Below are 16,412 nucleotides of genomic sequence, written 5' to 3' on the forward strand. Positions count from 1 at the left end.
TGTTATTCCACTCAACATGCCCTCAGTGTGATGTTATTCCACTCAACATGCCCTCAGTGTGATGTTATTCCACTCAACATGCCCTCAGTGTGATGTTATTCCACTCAACATGCCCTCAGTGTGATGTTAGTCCACTCAACATGCCCTCAGTGTGATGTTAGTCCACTCAACATGCCCTCAGTGTGATGTTATTCCACTCAACATGCCCTCAGTGTGATGTTATTCCACTCAACATGCCCTCAGTGTGATGTTAGTCCACTCAACATGCCCTCAGTGTGATGTTATTCCACTCAACATGCCCTCAGTGTGATGTTAGTCCACTCAACATGCCCTCAGTGTGATGTTAGTCCACTCAACATGCCCTCAGTGTGATGTTATTCCACTCAACATGCCCTCAGTGTGATGTTATCATAGGAATAGTCCACTCAACATGCCCTCAGTGTGATGTTATTCCACTCAACATGCCCTCAGTGTGATGTTATTCCACTCAACATGCCCTCAGTGTGATGTTATCATAGGAATAGTCCACTCAACATGCCCTCAGTGTGATGTTATTCCACTCAACATGCCCTCAGTGTGATGTTATTCCACTCAACATGCCCTCAGTGTGATGTTATCATAGGAATAGTCCACTCAACATGCCCTCAGTGTGATGTTATCATAGGAATAGTCCACTCAACATGCCCTCAGTGTGATGTTATTCCACTCAACATGCCCTCAGTGTGATGTTATTCCACTCAACATGCCCTCAGTGTGATGTTATTCCACTCAACATGCCCTCAGTGTGATGTTATCATAGGAATAGTCCACTCAACATGCCCTCAGTGTGATGTTATTCCACTCAACATGCCCTCAGTGTGATGTTATTCCACTCAACATGCCCTCAGTGTGATGTTATTCCACTCAACATGCCCTCAGTGTGATGTTATCATAGGAATAGTCCACTCAACATGCCCTCAGTGTGATGTTATTCCACTCAACATGCCCTCAGTGTGATGTTATCGTAGGAATAGTCCACTCAACATGCCCTCAGTGTGATGTTATCATAGGAATAGTCCACTCAACATGCCCTCAGTGTGATGTTATTCCACTCAACATGCCCTCAGTGGGATGTTATCATAGGAATAGTCCACTCACCATGCCCTCAGTGTGATGTTATCATAGGAATAGTCCACTCAACATGCCCTCAGTGTGATGTTATTCCACTCAACATGCCCTCAGTGTGATGTTATCATAGGAATAGTCCACTCAACATGCCCTCAGTGTGATGTTATTCCACTCAACATGCCCTCAGTGTGATGTTATCATAGGAATAGTCCACTCAACATGCCCTCAGTGTGATGTTATTCCACTCAACATGCCCTCAGTGTGATGTTATCATAGGAATAGTCCACTCAACATGCCCTCAGTGTGATGTTATTCCACTCAACATGCCCTCAGTGTGATGTTATCATAGGAATAGTCCACTCAACATGCCCTCAGTGTGATGTTATTCCACTCAACATGCCCTCAGTGTGATGTTATTCCACTCAACATGCCCTCAGTGTGATGTTATTCCACCCAACATGCCCTCAGTGTGATGTTATCATAGGAATAGTCCACTCAATATGCCCTCAGTGTGATGCTATCATAGGAATAGTCCACTCAACATGCCCTCAGTGTGATGTTATTCCACTCAACATGCCCTCAGTGTGATGTTATTCCACTCAACATGCCCTCAGTGTGATGTTATTCCACTCAACATGCCCTCAGTGTGATGTTATCATAGGAATAGTCCACTCAACATGCCCTCAGTGTGATGTTATTCCACTCAACATGCCCTCAGTGATGTTATTCCACCCAACATGCCCTCAGTGTGATGTTATTCCACCCAACATGCCCTCAGTGTGATGTTATTCCACTCAACATGCCCTCAGTGTGATGTTATTCCACTCAACATGCCCTCAGTGTGATGTTATTCCACTCAACATGCCCTCAGTGTGATGTTATCATAGGAATAGTCCACTCAACATGCCCTCAGTGTGATGTTATTCCACTCAACATGCCCTCAGTGTGATGTTATTCCACTCAACATGCCCTCAGTGTGATGTTATCATAGGAATAGTCCACTCAACATGCCCTCAGTGTGATGTTATTCCACTCAACATGCCCTCAGTGTGATGTTATCCACTCAACATAGGAATAGTCCACTCAACATGCCTCAGTGTGATGTTATTCCACCCAACATGCCCTCAGTGTGATGTTATTCCACTCAACATGCCCTCAGTGTGATGTTATTCCACCCAACATGCCCTCAGTGTGATGTTATTCCACCCAACATGCCCTCAGTGTGATGTTATTCCACTCAACATGCCCTCAGTGTGATGTTATTCCACTCAACATGCCCTCAGTGTGATGTTATTCCACTCAACATGCCCTCAGTGTGATGTTATTCCACTCAACATGCCCTCAGTGTGATGTTATTCCACTCAACATGCCCTCAGTGTGATGTTATTCCACTCAACATGCCCTCAGTGTGATGTTATTCCACTCAACATGCCCTCAGTGTGATGTTATCGTAGGTTATCCCTCAGTGAATGTCCATTCTCAACATGCCCTCAGTGTGATGTTATTCCACTCAACATGCCCTCAGTGTGATGTTATTCCACTCAACATGCCCTCAGTGTGATGTTATCGTAGGAATAGTCCACTCAACATGCCCTCAGTGTGATGTTATTCCACACAACATGCCCTCAGTGTGATGTTATTCCACTCAACATGCCCTCAGTGTGATGTTATTAGGAATAGTCCACTCAACATGCCCTCAGTGTGATGTTATTCCACACAACATGCCCTCAGTGTGATGTTATCAACATGCCCTCAGTGTGATGTTATTCCACTCAACATGCCCTCAGTGTGATGTTATTCCACTCAACATGCCCTCAGTGTGATGTTATTCCACCCAACATGCCCTCAGTGTGATGTTATTCCACAACATGCCCTCAGTGTGATGTTATTCCACCCAACATGCCCTCAGTGTGATGTTATTGCCCTCACCACTCAACATGCCCTCAGTGTGATGTTATTCCACTCAACATGCCCTCAGTGTGATGTTATTCCACACAACATGCCCTCAGTGTGATGTTATTCCACACAACATGCCCTCAGTGTGATGTTATTCCACTCAACATGCCCTCAGTGTGATGTTATTCCACTCAACATGCCCTCAGTGTGATGTTATTCCACCCAACATGCCCTCAGTGTGATGTTATTCCACACAACATGCCCTCAGTGTGATGTTATTCCACTCAACATGCCCTCAGTGTGATGTTATCATAGGAATAGTCCACTCAACATGCCCTCAGTGTGATGTTATTCCACTCAACATGCCCTCAGTGTGATGTTATTCCACACAACATGCCCTCAGTGTGATGTTATTCCACTCAACATGCCCTCAGTGTGATGTTATTCCACACAACATGCCCTCAGTGTGATGTTATTCCACACAACATGCCCTCAGTGTGATGTTATCGTAGGAATAGTCCACACAACATGCCCTCAGTGTGATGTTATTCCACTCAACATGCCCTCAGTGGGATGTTATTCCACTCAACATGCCCTCAGTGTGATGTTATTCCACACAACATGCCCTCAGTGTGATGTTATTCCACACAACATGCCCTCAGTGTGATGTTATTCCACACAACATGCCCTCAGTGGGATGTTATTCCACACAACATGCCCTCAGTGTGATGTTATCATAGGAATAGTCCACTCAACATGCCCTCAGTGTGATGTTATTCCACTCAACATGCCCTCAGTGTGATGTTATTCCACTCAACATGCCCTCAGTGTGATGTTATTCCACTCAACATGCCCTCAGTGTGATGTTATTCCACACAACATGCCCTCAGTGGGATGTTATTCCACCACTCAACATGCCCTCAGTGTGATGTTATCCACTCAACATGCCCTCAGTGTGATGTTTATTCCACTCAACATGCCCTCAGTGTGATGTTATTCCACTCAACATGCCCTCAGTGTGATGTTATTCCACACAACATGCCCTCAGTGGGATGTTATTCCACTCAACATGCCCTCAGTGTGATGTTATTCCACTCAACATGCCCTCAGTGTGATGTTATTCCACTCAACATGCCCTCAGTGTGATGTTATTCCACTCAACATGCCCTCAGTGTGATGTTATTCCACTCAACATGCCCTCAGTGTGATGTTATTCCACTCAACATGCCCTCAGTGTGATGTTATTCCACTCAACATGCCCTCAGTGTGATGTTATTCCACTCAACATGCCCTCAGTGTGATGTTATTCCACACAACATGCCCTCAGTGTGATGTTATTCCACTCAACATGCCCTCAGTGTGATGTTATTCCACACAACATGCCCTCAGTGTGATGTTATTCCACTCAACATGCCCTCAGTGTGATGTTATTCCACACAACATGCCCTCAGTGTGATGTTATTCCACTCAACATGCCCTCAGTGTGATGTTATTCCACTCAACATGCCCTCAGTGTGATGTTATTCCACTCAACATGCCCTCAGTGTGATGTTATTCCACTCAACATGCCCTCAGTGTGATGTTATTAGTCCACTCAACATGCCCTCAGTGTGATGTTATTCCACTCAACATGCCCTCAGTGTGATCCACTCAACATGCCCTCAGTGTGATGTTATTCCACTCAACATGCCCTCAGTGTGATGTTATTCCACACAACATGCCCTCAGTGTGATGTTATTCCACCCAACATGCCCTCAGTGTGATGTTATTCCACTCAACATGCCCTCAGTGTGATGTTATTCCACTCAACATGCCCTCAGTGTGATGTTATTCCACACAACATGCCCTCAGTGTGATGTTATTCCACACAACATGCCCTCAGTGTGATGTTATTCCACTCAACATGCCCTCAGTGTGATGTTATTCCACTCAACATGCCCTCAGTGTGATGTTATTCCACACAACATGCCCTCAGTGTGATGTTATTCCACTCAACATGCCCTCAGTGTGATGTTATTCCACTCAACATGCCCTCAGTGGGATGTTATCATAGGAATAGTCCACTCAACATGCCCTCAGTGTGATGTTATTCCACTCAACATGCCCTCAGTGTGATGTTATTCCACTCAACATGCCCTCAGTGTGATGTTATTCCACTCAACATGCCCTCAGTGTGATGTTATTCCACTCAACATGCCCTCAGTGTGATGTTATTCCACACAACATGCCCTCAGTGTGATGTTATTCCACTCAACATGCCCTCAGTGTGATGTTATTCCACCACTCAACATGCCCTCAGTGTGATGTTATTCCACTCAACATGCCCTCAGTGTGATGTTATTCCACTCAACATGCCCTCAGTGTGATGTTATTCCACTCAACATGCCCTCAGTGTGATGTTATTCCACACAACATGCCCTCAGTGTGATGTTATTCCACACAACATGCCCTCAGTGTGATGTTATTCCACTCAACATGCCCTCAGTGTGATGTTATTCCACTCAACATGCCCTCAGTGTGATGTTATTCCACTCAACATGCCCTCAGTGTGATGTTATTCCAGTCCACAACATGCCCTCAGTGTGATGTTATTCCACATGCAACATGCCCTCAGTGTGATGTTATTCCACTCAACATGCCCTCAGTGTGATGTTATCCACCCAACATGCCCTCAGTGTGATGTTATTCCACACAGGAATAGTCCACTCAACATGCCCTCAGTGTGATGTTATTCCACTCAACATGCCCTCAGTGTGATGTTATTCCACACAACATGCCCTCAGTGTGATGTTATTCCACACAACATGCCCTCAGTGTGATGTTATTCCACACAACATGCCCTCAGTGTGATGTTATTCCACTCAACATGCCCTCAGTGGGATGTTATCATAGGAATAGTCCACTCAACATGCCCTCAGTGTGATGTTATTCCACTCAACATGCCCTCAGTGTGATGTTATTCCACCCAACATGCCCTCAGTGTGATGTTATTCCACACAACATGCCCTCAGTGTGATGTTATTCCACTCAACATGCCCTCAGTGTGATGTTATTCCACTCAACATGCCCTCAGTGTGATGTTATTCCACTCAACATGCCCTCAGTGTGATGTTATTCCACCCAACATGCCCTCAGTGTGATGTTATTCCACACAACATGCCCTCAGTGTGATGTTATTCCACTCAACATGCCCTCAGTGTGATGTTATTCCACTCAACATGCCCTCAGTGTGATGTTATTCCACTCAACATGCCCTCAGTGTGATGTTATTCCACCCAACATGCCCTCAGTGTGATGTTATTCCACAAACATGCCCTCAGTGTGATGTTATTCCACACAACATGCCCTCAGTGTGATGTTATTCCACCCAACATGCCCTCAGTGTGATGTTATTCCACTCAACATGCCCTCAGTGTGATGTTATTCCACTCAACATGCCCTCAGTGTGATGTTATTCCACTCAACATGCCCTCAGTGTGATGTTATTCCCCTCACCACAACATGCCCTCAGTGTGATGTTATTCCACTCAACATGCCCTCAGTGTGATGTTATTCCACACAACATGCCCTCAGTGTGATGTTATTCCACACAACATGCCCTCAGTGTGATGTTATTCCACCCAACATGCCCTCAGTGTGATGTTATTCCACTCAACATGCCCTCAGTGTGATGTTATTCCACTCAACATGCCCTCAGTGGGATGTTATTCCACACAACATGCTCAACATGCCCTCAGTGTGATGTTATTCCACTCAACATGCCCTCAGTGTGATGTTATTCCACTCAACATGCCCTCAGTGGGATGTTATTCCACATGCAACATGCCCTCAGTGTGATGTTATTCCACTCAACATGCCCTCAGTGTGATGTTATTCCACTCAACATGCCCTCAGTGTGATGTTATTCCACAACATGCCCTCAGTGTGATGTTATTCCACCCAACATGCCCTCAGTGTGATGTTATTCCACTCAACATGCCCTCAGTGTGATGTTATTCCACTCAACATGCCCTCAGTGTGATGTTATTCCACTCAACATGCCCTCAGTGTGATGTTATTCCACTCAACATGCCCTCAGTGTGATGTTATTCCACTCAACATGCCCTCAGTGTGATGTTATTCCACACAACATGCCCTCAGTGTGATGTTATTCCACCCAACATGCCCTCAGTGTGATGTTATTCCACCCAACATGCCCTCAGTGTGATGTTATTCCACTCAACATGCCCTCAGTGGGATGTTATTCCACTCAACATGCCCTCAGTGTGATGTTATTCCACCCAACATGCCCTCAGTGTGATGTTATTCCACCCAACATGCCCTCAGTGTGATGTTATTCCACCCAACATGCCCTCAGTGTGATGTTATTCCACTCAACATGCCCTCAGTGTGATGTTATTCCACCCAACATGCCCTCAGTGTGATGTTATTCCACCCAACATGCCCTCAGTGTGATGTTATTCCACTCAACATGCCCTCAGTGTGATGTTATTCCACTCAACATGCCCTCAGTGATGTTATTCCACTCAACATGCCCTCAGTGTGATGTTATTCCACCCAACATGCCCTCAGTGTGATGTTATTCCACTCAACATGCCCTCAGTGTGATGTTATCATAGGAATAGTCCACCCAACATGCCCTCAGTGTGATGTTATTCCACACAACATGCCCTCAGTGTGATGTTATTCCACTCAACATGCCCTCAGTGTGATGTTATTCCACCCAACATGCCCTCAGTGTGATGTTATTCCACTCAACATGCCCTCAGTGTGATGTTATTCCACTCAACATGCCCTCAGTGTGATGTTATTCCACTCAACATGCCCTCAGTGTGATGTTATTGGGGAGATGCCCTCAGTGTGATGTTATTGGGGAGATGCCCTCAGTGTGATGTTATTCCACTCAACATGCCCTCAGTGTGATGTTATCGTAGGAGATGCCCTCAGTGTGATGTTATTCCACTCAGATGCCCTCAGTGTGATGTTATTGGGGAGATGCCCTCAGTGTGATGTTATTGGGGAGATGCCCTCAGTGTGATGTTATTGGGGAGATGCCCTCAGTGTGATGTTATTGGGGAGATGCCCTCAGTGTGATGTTATTGGGGAGATGCCCTCAGTGTGATGTCATTGGGGAGATGCCCTCAGTGTGATGTCATTGGGGAGATGCCCTCAGTGTGATGTCATTGGGGAGATGCCCTCAGTGTGATGTCATTGGGGAGATGCCCTCAGTGTGATGTCATTGGGGAGATGCCCTCAGTGTGATGTCATTGGGGAGATGCCCTCAGTGTGATGTCATTGGGGAGATGCCTCAGTGTGATGTTATTGGGGAGATGCCCTCAGTGTGATGTTATTGGGGAGATGCCCTCAGTGTGATGTCATTGGGGAGATGCCCTCAGTGTGATGTCATTGGGGAGATGCCCTCAGTGTGATGTTATTGGGGAGATGCCCTCAGTGTGATGTCATTGGGGAGATGCCCTCAGTGTGATGTCATTGGGGAGATGCCCTCAGTGTGATGTCATTGGGGAGATGCCCTCAGTGTGATGTTATTGGGGAGATGCCCTCAGTGTGATGTCATTGGGGAGATGCCCTCAGTGTGATGTCATTGGGGAGATGCCCTCAGTGTGATGTCATTGGGGAGATGCCCTCAGTGTGATGTCATTGGGGAGATGCCCTCAGTGTGATGTCATTGGGGAGATGCCCTCAGTGTGATGTCATTGGGGAGATGCCCTCAGTGTGATGTTATTCCACTCAACATGCCCTCAGTGTGATGTTATTCCACCCAACATGCCCTCAGTGTGATGTTATTGGGGAGATGCCCTCAGTGTGATGTCATTGGGGAGATGCCCTCAGTGTGATGTCATTGGGGAGATGCCCTCAGTGTGATGTCATTGGGGAGATGCCCTCAGTGTGATGTCATTGGGGAGATGCCCTCAGTGTGATGTCATTGGGGAGATGCCCTCAGTGTGATGTCATTGGGGAGATGCCCTCAGTGTGATGTCATTGGGGAGATGCCCTCAGTGTGATGTCATTGGGGAGATGCCCTCAGTGTGATGTCATTGGGGAGATTTTCATTTAGTTGGTCAAACAGTACTAAATAACAACTCCTCAGCAGATCTACATTCATCCCAGACCACTGCACTACTTTAGATCAGGAACCATTAAAAGTAGTGCACTACTTTAGATCAGGGACCATCAAAAGTAGTGCAGTATAAAGGAAATAGGGTTTAATTTGGGATGTGACCTACAGGAAGCCATAAAAATGAGCTGAGAGGGAGAATTCTGCTGAGTCATTTCCACTCAGACACAAGGTCCACACGCATGGCACACAAACAAGCACACACACACACACACACACACACACACACACACGAGGAGACAGTATGTTATAACAACCGTCCAGGAATTTAAAACCCATTCAAAACATAAAATACAGATTGGGTAACTTTCAAGACGTGTTAAGAGTTTTTCTGAATTACAGCTAAAGTTATAGCCCAGTAAATCATCATAGTTAAATCACATTATTACGCAACTTGCCTTTTTATACAACAACATGTGGACATTGAAAGTGTACAAGTGTAGTAGGTCCGTTTCAACTATAACGGCAACAGTGTAGTAGGTCCGTTTCAACTATAACTGCAACAGTGTAGTAGGTCCGTTTCAACTATAAAGGCAACAGTGTAGTAGGTCCGTTTCAACTATAACGGCAACAGTGTAGTAGGTCCGTTTCAACTATAACAGCAACAGTGTAGTAGGTCCGTTTCAACTATAACGGCAACAGTGTAGTAGGTCCGTTTCAACTATAACGGCAACAGTGTAGTAGGTCCGTTTCAACTATAACGGCAACAGTGTAGTAGGTCCGTTTCAACTATAACGGCAACAGTGTAGTAGGTCCGTTTCAACTATAACGGCAACAGTGTAGTAGGTCCGTTTCAACTATAACGGCAACAGTGTAGTAGGTCCGTTTCAACTATAACGGCAACAGTGTAGTAGGTCCGTTTCAACTATAACAGCAACAGTGTAGTAGGTCCGTTTCAACTATAACGGCAACAGTGTAGTAGGTCCGTTTCAACTATAACGGCAACAGTGTAGTAGCTCCGTTTCAACTATAACGGCAACAGTGTAGTAGGTCCGTTTCAACTATAACGGCAACAGTGTAGTAGGTCCGTTTCAACTATAACGGCAACAGTGTAGTAGGTCCGTTTCAACTATAACGGCAACAGTGTAGTAGCTCCGTTTCAACTATAACGGCAACAGTGTAGTAGGTCCGTTTCAACTATAACAGCAACAGTGTAGTAGGTCCGTTTCAACTATAACAGCAACAGTGTAGTAGGTCCGTTTCAACTATAACGGCAACAGTGTAGTAGGTCCGTTTCAACTATAACAGCAACAGTGTAGTAGGTCCGTTTCAACTATAACGGCAACAGTGTAGTAGGTCCGTTTCAACTATAACGGCAACAGTGTAGTAGGTCCGTTTCAACTATAACAGCAACAGTGTAGTAGGTCCGTTTCAACTATAACAGCAACAGTGTAGTAGGTCAGTTTCAACTATAACGGCAACAGTGTAGTAGGTCCGTTTCAACTATAACGGCAACAGTGTAGTAGGTCCGTTTCAACTATAACGGCAACAGTGTAGTAGGTCCGTTTCAACTATAACGGCAACAGTGTAGTAGGTCCGTTTCAACTATAACGGCAACAGTGTAGTAGGTCCGTTTCAACTATAACGGCAACAGTGTAGTAGCTCCGTTTCAACTATAACGGCAACAGTGTAGTAGGTCCGTTTCAACTATAACAGCAACAGTGTAGTAGGTCCGTTTCAACTATAACAGCAACAGTGTAGTAGGTCCGTTTCAACTATAACGGCAACAGTGTAGTAGGTCCGTTTCAACTATAACGGCAACAGTGTAGTAGGTCCGTTTCAACTATAACGGCAACAGTGTAGTAGGTCCGTTTCAACTATAACGGCAACAGTGTAGTAGGTCCGTTTCAACTATAACAGCAACAGTGTAGTAGGTCCGTTTCAATCATAACAGGAAGGCAAACTTAACAGCTATGTGGAATCAAAAGCACTTTGTCTTTTTATTTCAGGTCAAGGTAGCTAATTGGTATACAGGCACACATACTACTACTACCCCCCCCCCCCCCCCTCATGATCTTATCTTAAAATAATAAATACTTCCAACTGCAATCCTTTATTACAAAACCATCTCAGATGATAACCAGTTTGCCAGGGCTGTCTGGCATGCCACCTACTAATGAATTAAGCTACATGGTAGAACACTGGTTTTATTGATGAATGCTACAGGAGTGAACAACACACATTCCATGTTACTGTATTGGTTCACATCTTTCCTCCGACACGGTTGTGATTTTTATTTTACCTTTATTTAACCAGGCAAGCCAGTTAAGAACACATTCTTATTTTCAATGACGGTCTAGGAACAGTGGGTTTAACTGCCTTGTTCAGGGGCAGATCGACAGATTTTTACCTTGTCAGCTCGGGGGATTCGATCTAGCAATATCCCAGTTAGCAGCCCAACACTCTGACCACTAGGCTACCTGCCACCCCCCCCGAAAGCATGTCATTCATGGCATCCTGTCCAGTAGACAACAGATAAGCCCAAAGCTGAAGGAGATGACTCACCCTACACATGTAAGCAGAATTAGTGACCCCATGTGTGTGTGTGTCTATTAATTACCTTGCTTAGACAGAGAGCTTTCTGTCTACCAGAACACTTACTTTCTGATACTGCAGCTGCATATATATATATATCAGAGAGTGATGCCATCACAGAACATTTACTCAACAAATTAGATCAAAATGCCCAGTAGTTCTACTGGTTTTATAAGTAGACCAGTGGGAGATAATAGATGGACATCTATATCCAACGGAATAAAATAGCTGTCATCTATCTATTTATATAAATATATATATAGGTGTGTGTGTATCTTTGACTCACCTGATCAAATTCAGAGCTTCGGCCGTGTCTAGAATGACGAACACGGTCTGCGGCTGTTCGTGAGGCGCTCGCTGTACCAAAACGCGATTTTGATATGAATCAAGTCTCCCCGTTTCCTCGCTGTTCTGCCCCTCGTTATAGGTAGACATTTCTCTACCAAGTCGGTTCCTGAGTTACTATTCAATGATAGTATCTTAGCAGGGTCGAATAATCGATACTGCAGCTTCAAATCCAGAAAGAGAGAGAGAGAGAGACTGAGAGAGAAACACCGTAATGAATGAGCAGTGTTCGTTCCGTGTAGCTGCGGGGGGGGGGGTCGTGATCAAATCATTCTGCTAACCGTTCTATTACGAGAAGTGGGGTGAAAGTAGGAGAAATCCTCGCCGACGTCAGCCAGGGAGAGAGGCTACAAGGAACACTCCTGACCTGTAAAACGACTCTTTCCTTCACCGTAACTATAACCTTAACCTAAGTTTAACCCAATTAAAAAGATACAACATATCGGTCTTGCAGGTAAGGAGTGTCCGTATTGCTTTTTTTCTGTCAACACTGAACGAAGGATCGTTCGAGCTTTGACGGACAAGCCAGGTTTCCAATGAACGGGTCGGGTAGGCAGGGCTAGAATGTTCTTCAGCCAATAGGATTGCGTAAAGAGAACCACGAATGTACATAGGGCAATTTAGAGGTTGTTTTCCACTTACCAAATATTTCATCTGCTTGTCACAAAGGTCGCAAATCACAAAACTATACCAGAAGCTATATCCTCTTATTTACTGCTGTTATGATGCAGTCCTACTGATTAAACATGGAATAAATGTTGTTTTTTTATGTACGCTTACTGATGACATGGCATAAATGTTGTTTTGTATTCAGGCAAATTGATTAAATGTCCAGAAGTTTCACCCATCGGAAAGGTGTCATGTTGATTTTTATTAATGAATTAATTAGATAATCTATTTAGATTGAATATGGAATAAACCTAATAATAATGTCAGTGTTTCAGAGAACCAAACAACGTAATGACACATAGACCTGTAGTCTTCCTTTTATTTATTTTTTTTTAAACTCATAAACATTTCATCGTTATCTTGCACAGATTTCATATGTATATCGACATACAATGGTACCCAGTGGCCTGCCACTAATATTATTATCAGTAATAAGAATAATCCTAATAATAATTATAATAACAGTGACACTCATTCCTATTGACAATAAAATATATATATACTGTTGTGTCATTCACGAAAAAGAGGAAATAACTGTATCACATTATGACCTTTACACTCAGTGAGACTATAACCCATTTCCAAAAGCTTTGTTTGCATATTTTTGCCAATGTTTTTTACGTATCCAGGCCGTTCTGGTTCACTGTAACAAGATGCTAAGATCCTCCGTACCGTAACTGACGGTTCATATCAGGGTGAGCTCAACAGAGACGAGGTGTTCCGAAATGGAAACCTATTCCCTACACAGTGCACAACATTTGACCAATGTGACAGAATTGTATGGGTGACCCAATGGGCCCTGGTCAACAGTAGTGCCTTATACTATATAGTGAACATGGCGCCTTTCAGACACAACCCTGGATGTTGATGAATAACAACAGCATTAAAAGTAATGGCAGGCAGACTAGAGCAGAGCAGTGTACAGGGCCACTAAGCTGATGACAGGACGTTACTGTAAACACACCAGTCACTGCTTCTACCTGTCTGTCTGTCTGTGTATCCCATTTACCGTCAAGGTACAGTAACAATCACACCCCAACATGTTTGTATAAACCCTGTAACACAGTTAAACTAACACACATGTAACGTGTCTGTTTACACATCTCCCGTCAGGGTTAAACTAACACACATGTAACGTGTCTGTTTACACATCTCCCGTCAGGGTTAAACTAACACACATGTAACGTGTCTGTTTACACATCTCCCCAGGGTTAAACTAAACACATGTAACGTCTGTTTACACATCTCCCGTCAGGGTTAAACTAACACACATGTAACGTGTCTGTTTACACATCTCCAAGGTTAAACTAACACACATGTAACGTGTCTGTTTACACATCTCCCGTCAGGGTTAAACTAACACACATGTAACGTGTCTGTTTACACATCTCCCGTCAGGGTTAAACTAACACACATGTAACGTGTCTGTTTACACATCTCCCGTCAGGGTTAAACTAACACACATGTAACGTGTCTGTTTACACATCTCCCGTCAGGGTTAAATAACACACATGTAACGTGTCTGTTTACACATCTCCGTCAGGGTTAAACTAACACATGTAACGTGTCTGTTTACACATCTCCCGTCAGGGTTAAACTAACACACATGTAACGTGTCTGTTTACACATCTCCCGTCAGGGTTAAACTAACACACATGTAACGTGTCTGTTTACACATCTCCCGTCAGGTTAAACTAACACACATGTAACGTGTCTGTTTACACATCTCCCGTCAGGGTTAAACTAACACACATGTAACGTTGTTGTTTACACATCTCCGTCAGGGTTAAACTAACACACATGTAACGTGTCTGTTTACACATCTCCCGTCAGGGTTAAATAACACACATGTAACGTGTCTGTTTACACATCTCCCGTCAGGGTTAAACTAACACATGTAACGTGTCTGTTTACATCTCCCGTCAGGGTTAAACTAACACACATGTAACTTGTGTCTGTTTACACATCTCCCGTCAGGGTTAAACTAACACACATGTAACTTGTGTCTGTTTACACATCTCCCGTCAGGGTTAAACTAACACACATGTAACTTGTGTCTGTTTACACATCTCCCGTCAGGGTTAAACTAACACACATGTAACGTGTCTGTTTACACATCTCCCGTCAGGGTTAAACTAACACACATGTAACGTGTCTGTTTACACATCTCCCGTCAGGGTTAAACTAACACACATGTAACGTGTCTGTTTACACATCTCCGTCAGGTTAAACTAACACACATGTAACGTGTCTGTTTACACATCTCCCGTCAGGGTTAAACTAACACACATGTAACGTGTCTGTTTACACATCTCCCGTCAGGGTTAAACTAACACACATGTAACGTGTCTGTTTACACATCTCCCGTCAGGGTTAAACTAACACACATGTAACGTGTCTGTTTACACATCTCCCGTCAGGGTTAAACTAACACACATGTAACGTGTCTGTTTACACATCTCCGTCAGGGTTAAACTAACACACATGTAACGTGTCTGTTTACACATCTCCCGTCAGGGTTAAACTAACACACATGTAACGTGTCTGTTTACACATCTCCCGTCAGGTTAAACTAACACACATGTAACGTGTCTGTTTACACATCTCCCGTCAGGGTTAAACTAACACACATGTAACGTGTCTGTTTACACATCTCCCGTCAGGGTTAAACTAACACACATGTAACGTGTCTGTTTACACATCTCCCGTCAGGGTTAAACTAACACACATGTAACGTGTCTGTTTACACATCTCCAACAGGGTTAAACTAACACACATGTAACGTGTCTGTTTACACATCTCCCGTCAGGTTAAACTAACACACATGTAACGTGTCTGTTTACACATCTCCCGTCAGGGTTAAACTAACACACATGTAACGTGTCTGTTTACACATCTCCCGGAGGGTTAAACTAACACACATGTAACGTGTCTGTTTACACATCTCCGTCAGGGTTAAACTAACACACATGTAACGTGTCTGTTTACACATCTCCAGGGTTAAACTAACACACATGTAACGTTACTGTTTACACATCTCCCGTCAGGGTTAAACTAACACACATGTAACGTGTCTGTTTACACATCTCCCGTCAGGGTTAAACTAACACACATGTAACGTGTCTGTTTACACATCTCCCGTCAGGGTTAAACTAACACACATGTAACGTGTCTGTTTACACATCTCCCGTCAGGGTTAAACTAACACACATGTAACTTGTGTGTATCCCATCATAGTTAAGGTAACAATCATGTAATAATAACAATAATAATAATTTATTAAATTTTATAGAATTTCAAAGCACTTCAAGATTAACATGTGACATGTGTGTACTGTACACACTTCCCCCATAGTTACGGTAACATCCATAGTTTCCATAGTTACGGTAACATCCATAGTTACAGTAACACCCATAGTTTCAGTAACACCCATAGTTACAGTAACATCCATAGTTACGGTAACATCCATAGTTACAGTAACATCCATAGTTACGGTAACATCCATAGTTACGGTAACATCCATAGTTACAGTAACATCCATAGTTACAGTAACATCCATAGTTACAGTAACATCCATAGTTACAGTAACACCCATAGTTACGGTAACATCCATAGTTACAGTAACATCCATAGTTACAGTAACATCCATAGTTACAGTAACATCCATAGTTACAGTAACATGTAATGTGTGTAGCATGTTTGTATGTCTCATTATTATTTCACA

The 16,412-nt window shown here is 43.9% G+C and overlaps 1 protein-coding gene and 1 pseudogene across 2 annotated transcripts in view; both read right to left on the reverse strand.

Moving 5' to 3' along the window:
- Positions 1-12,514, reverse strand: part of LOC115126839 (transcription factor E3-like) — a 51,054-nt gene extending 38,540 nt beyond the window's left edge. For both annotated transcript variants that reach the window (XM_065005131.1, XM_065005130.1), the window contains exon 1: positions 11,961-12,514. In XM_065005131.1, coding sequence (XP_064861203.1) covers positions 11,961-12,109 — 149 coding nt within the window. In that variant the 5' untranslated portion in view covers positions 12,110-12,514. The remainder of the gene's footprint in view (positions 1-11,960) is intronic.
- A 3,428-nt stretch (positions 12,515-15,942) lies between these two features.
- LOC135562785 (FYVE, RhoGEF and PH domain-containing protein 1-like) overlaps positions 15,943-16,412 on the reverse strand; it is an 81,826-nt pseudogene continuing 81,356 nt past the window's right edge.

The sequence above is a fragment of the Oncorhynchus nerka genome, linkage group LG20 (assembly GCF_034236695.1).
Source record: "Oncorhynchus nerka isolate Pitt River linkage group LG20, Oner_Uvic_2.0, whole genome shotgun sequence".
NCBI lineage: Eukaryota > Metazoa > Chordata > Actinopteri > Salmoniformes > Salmonidae > Oncorhynchus > Oncorhynchus nerka.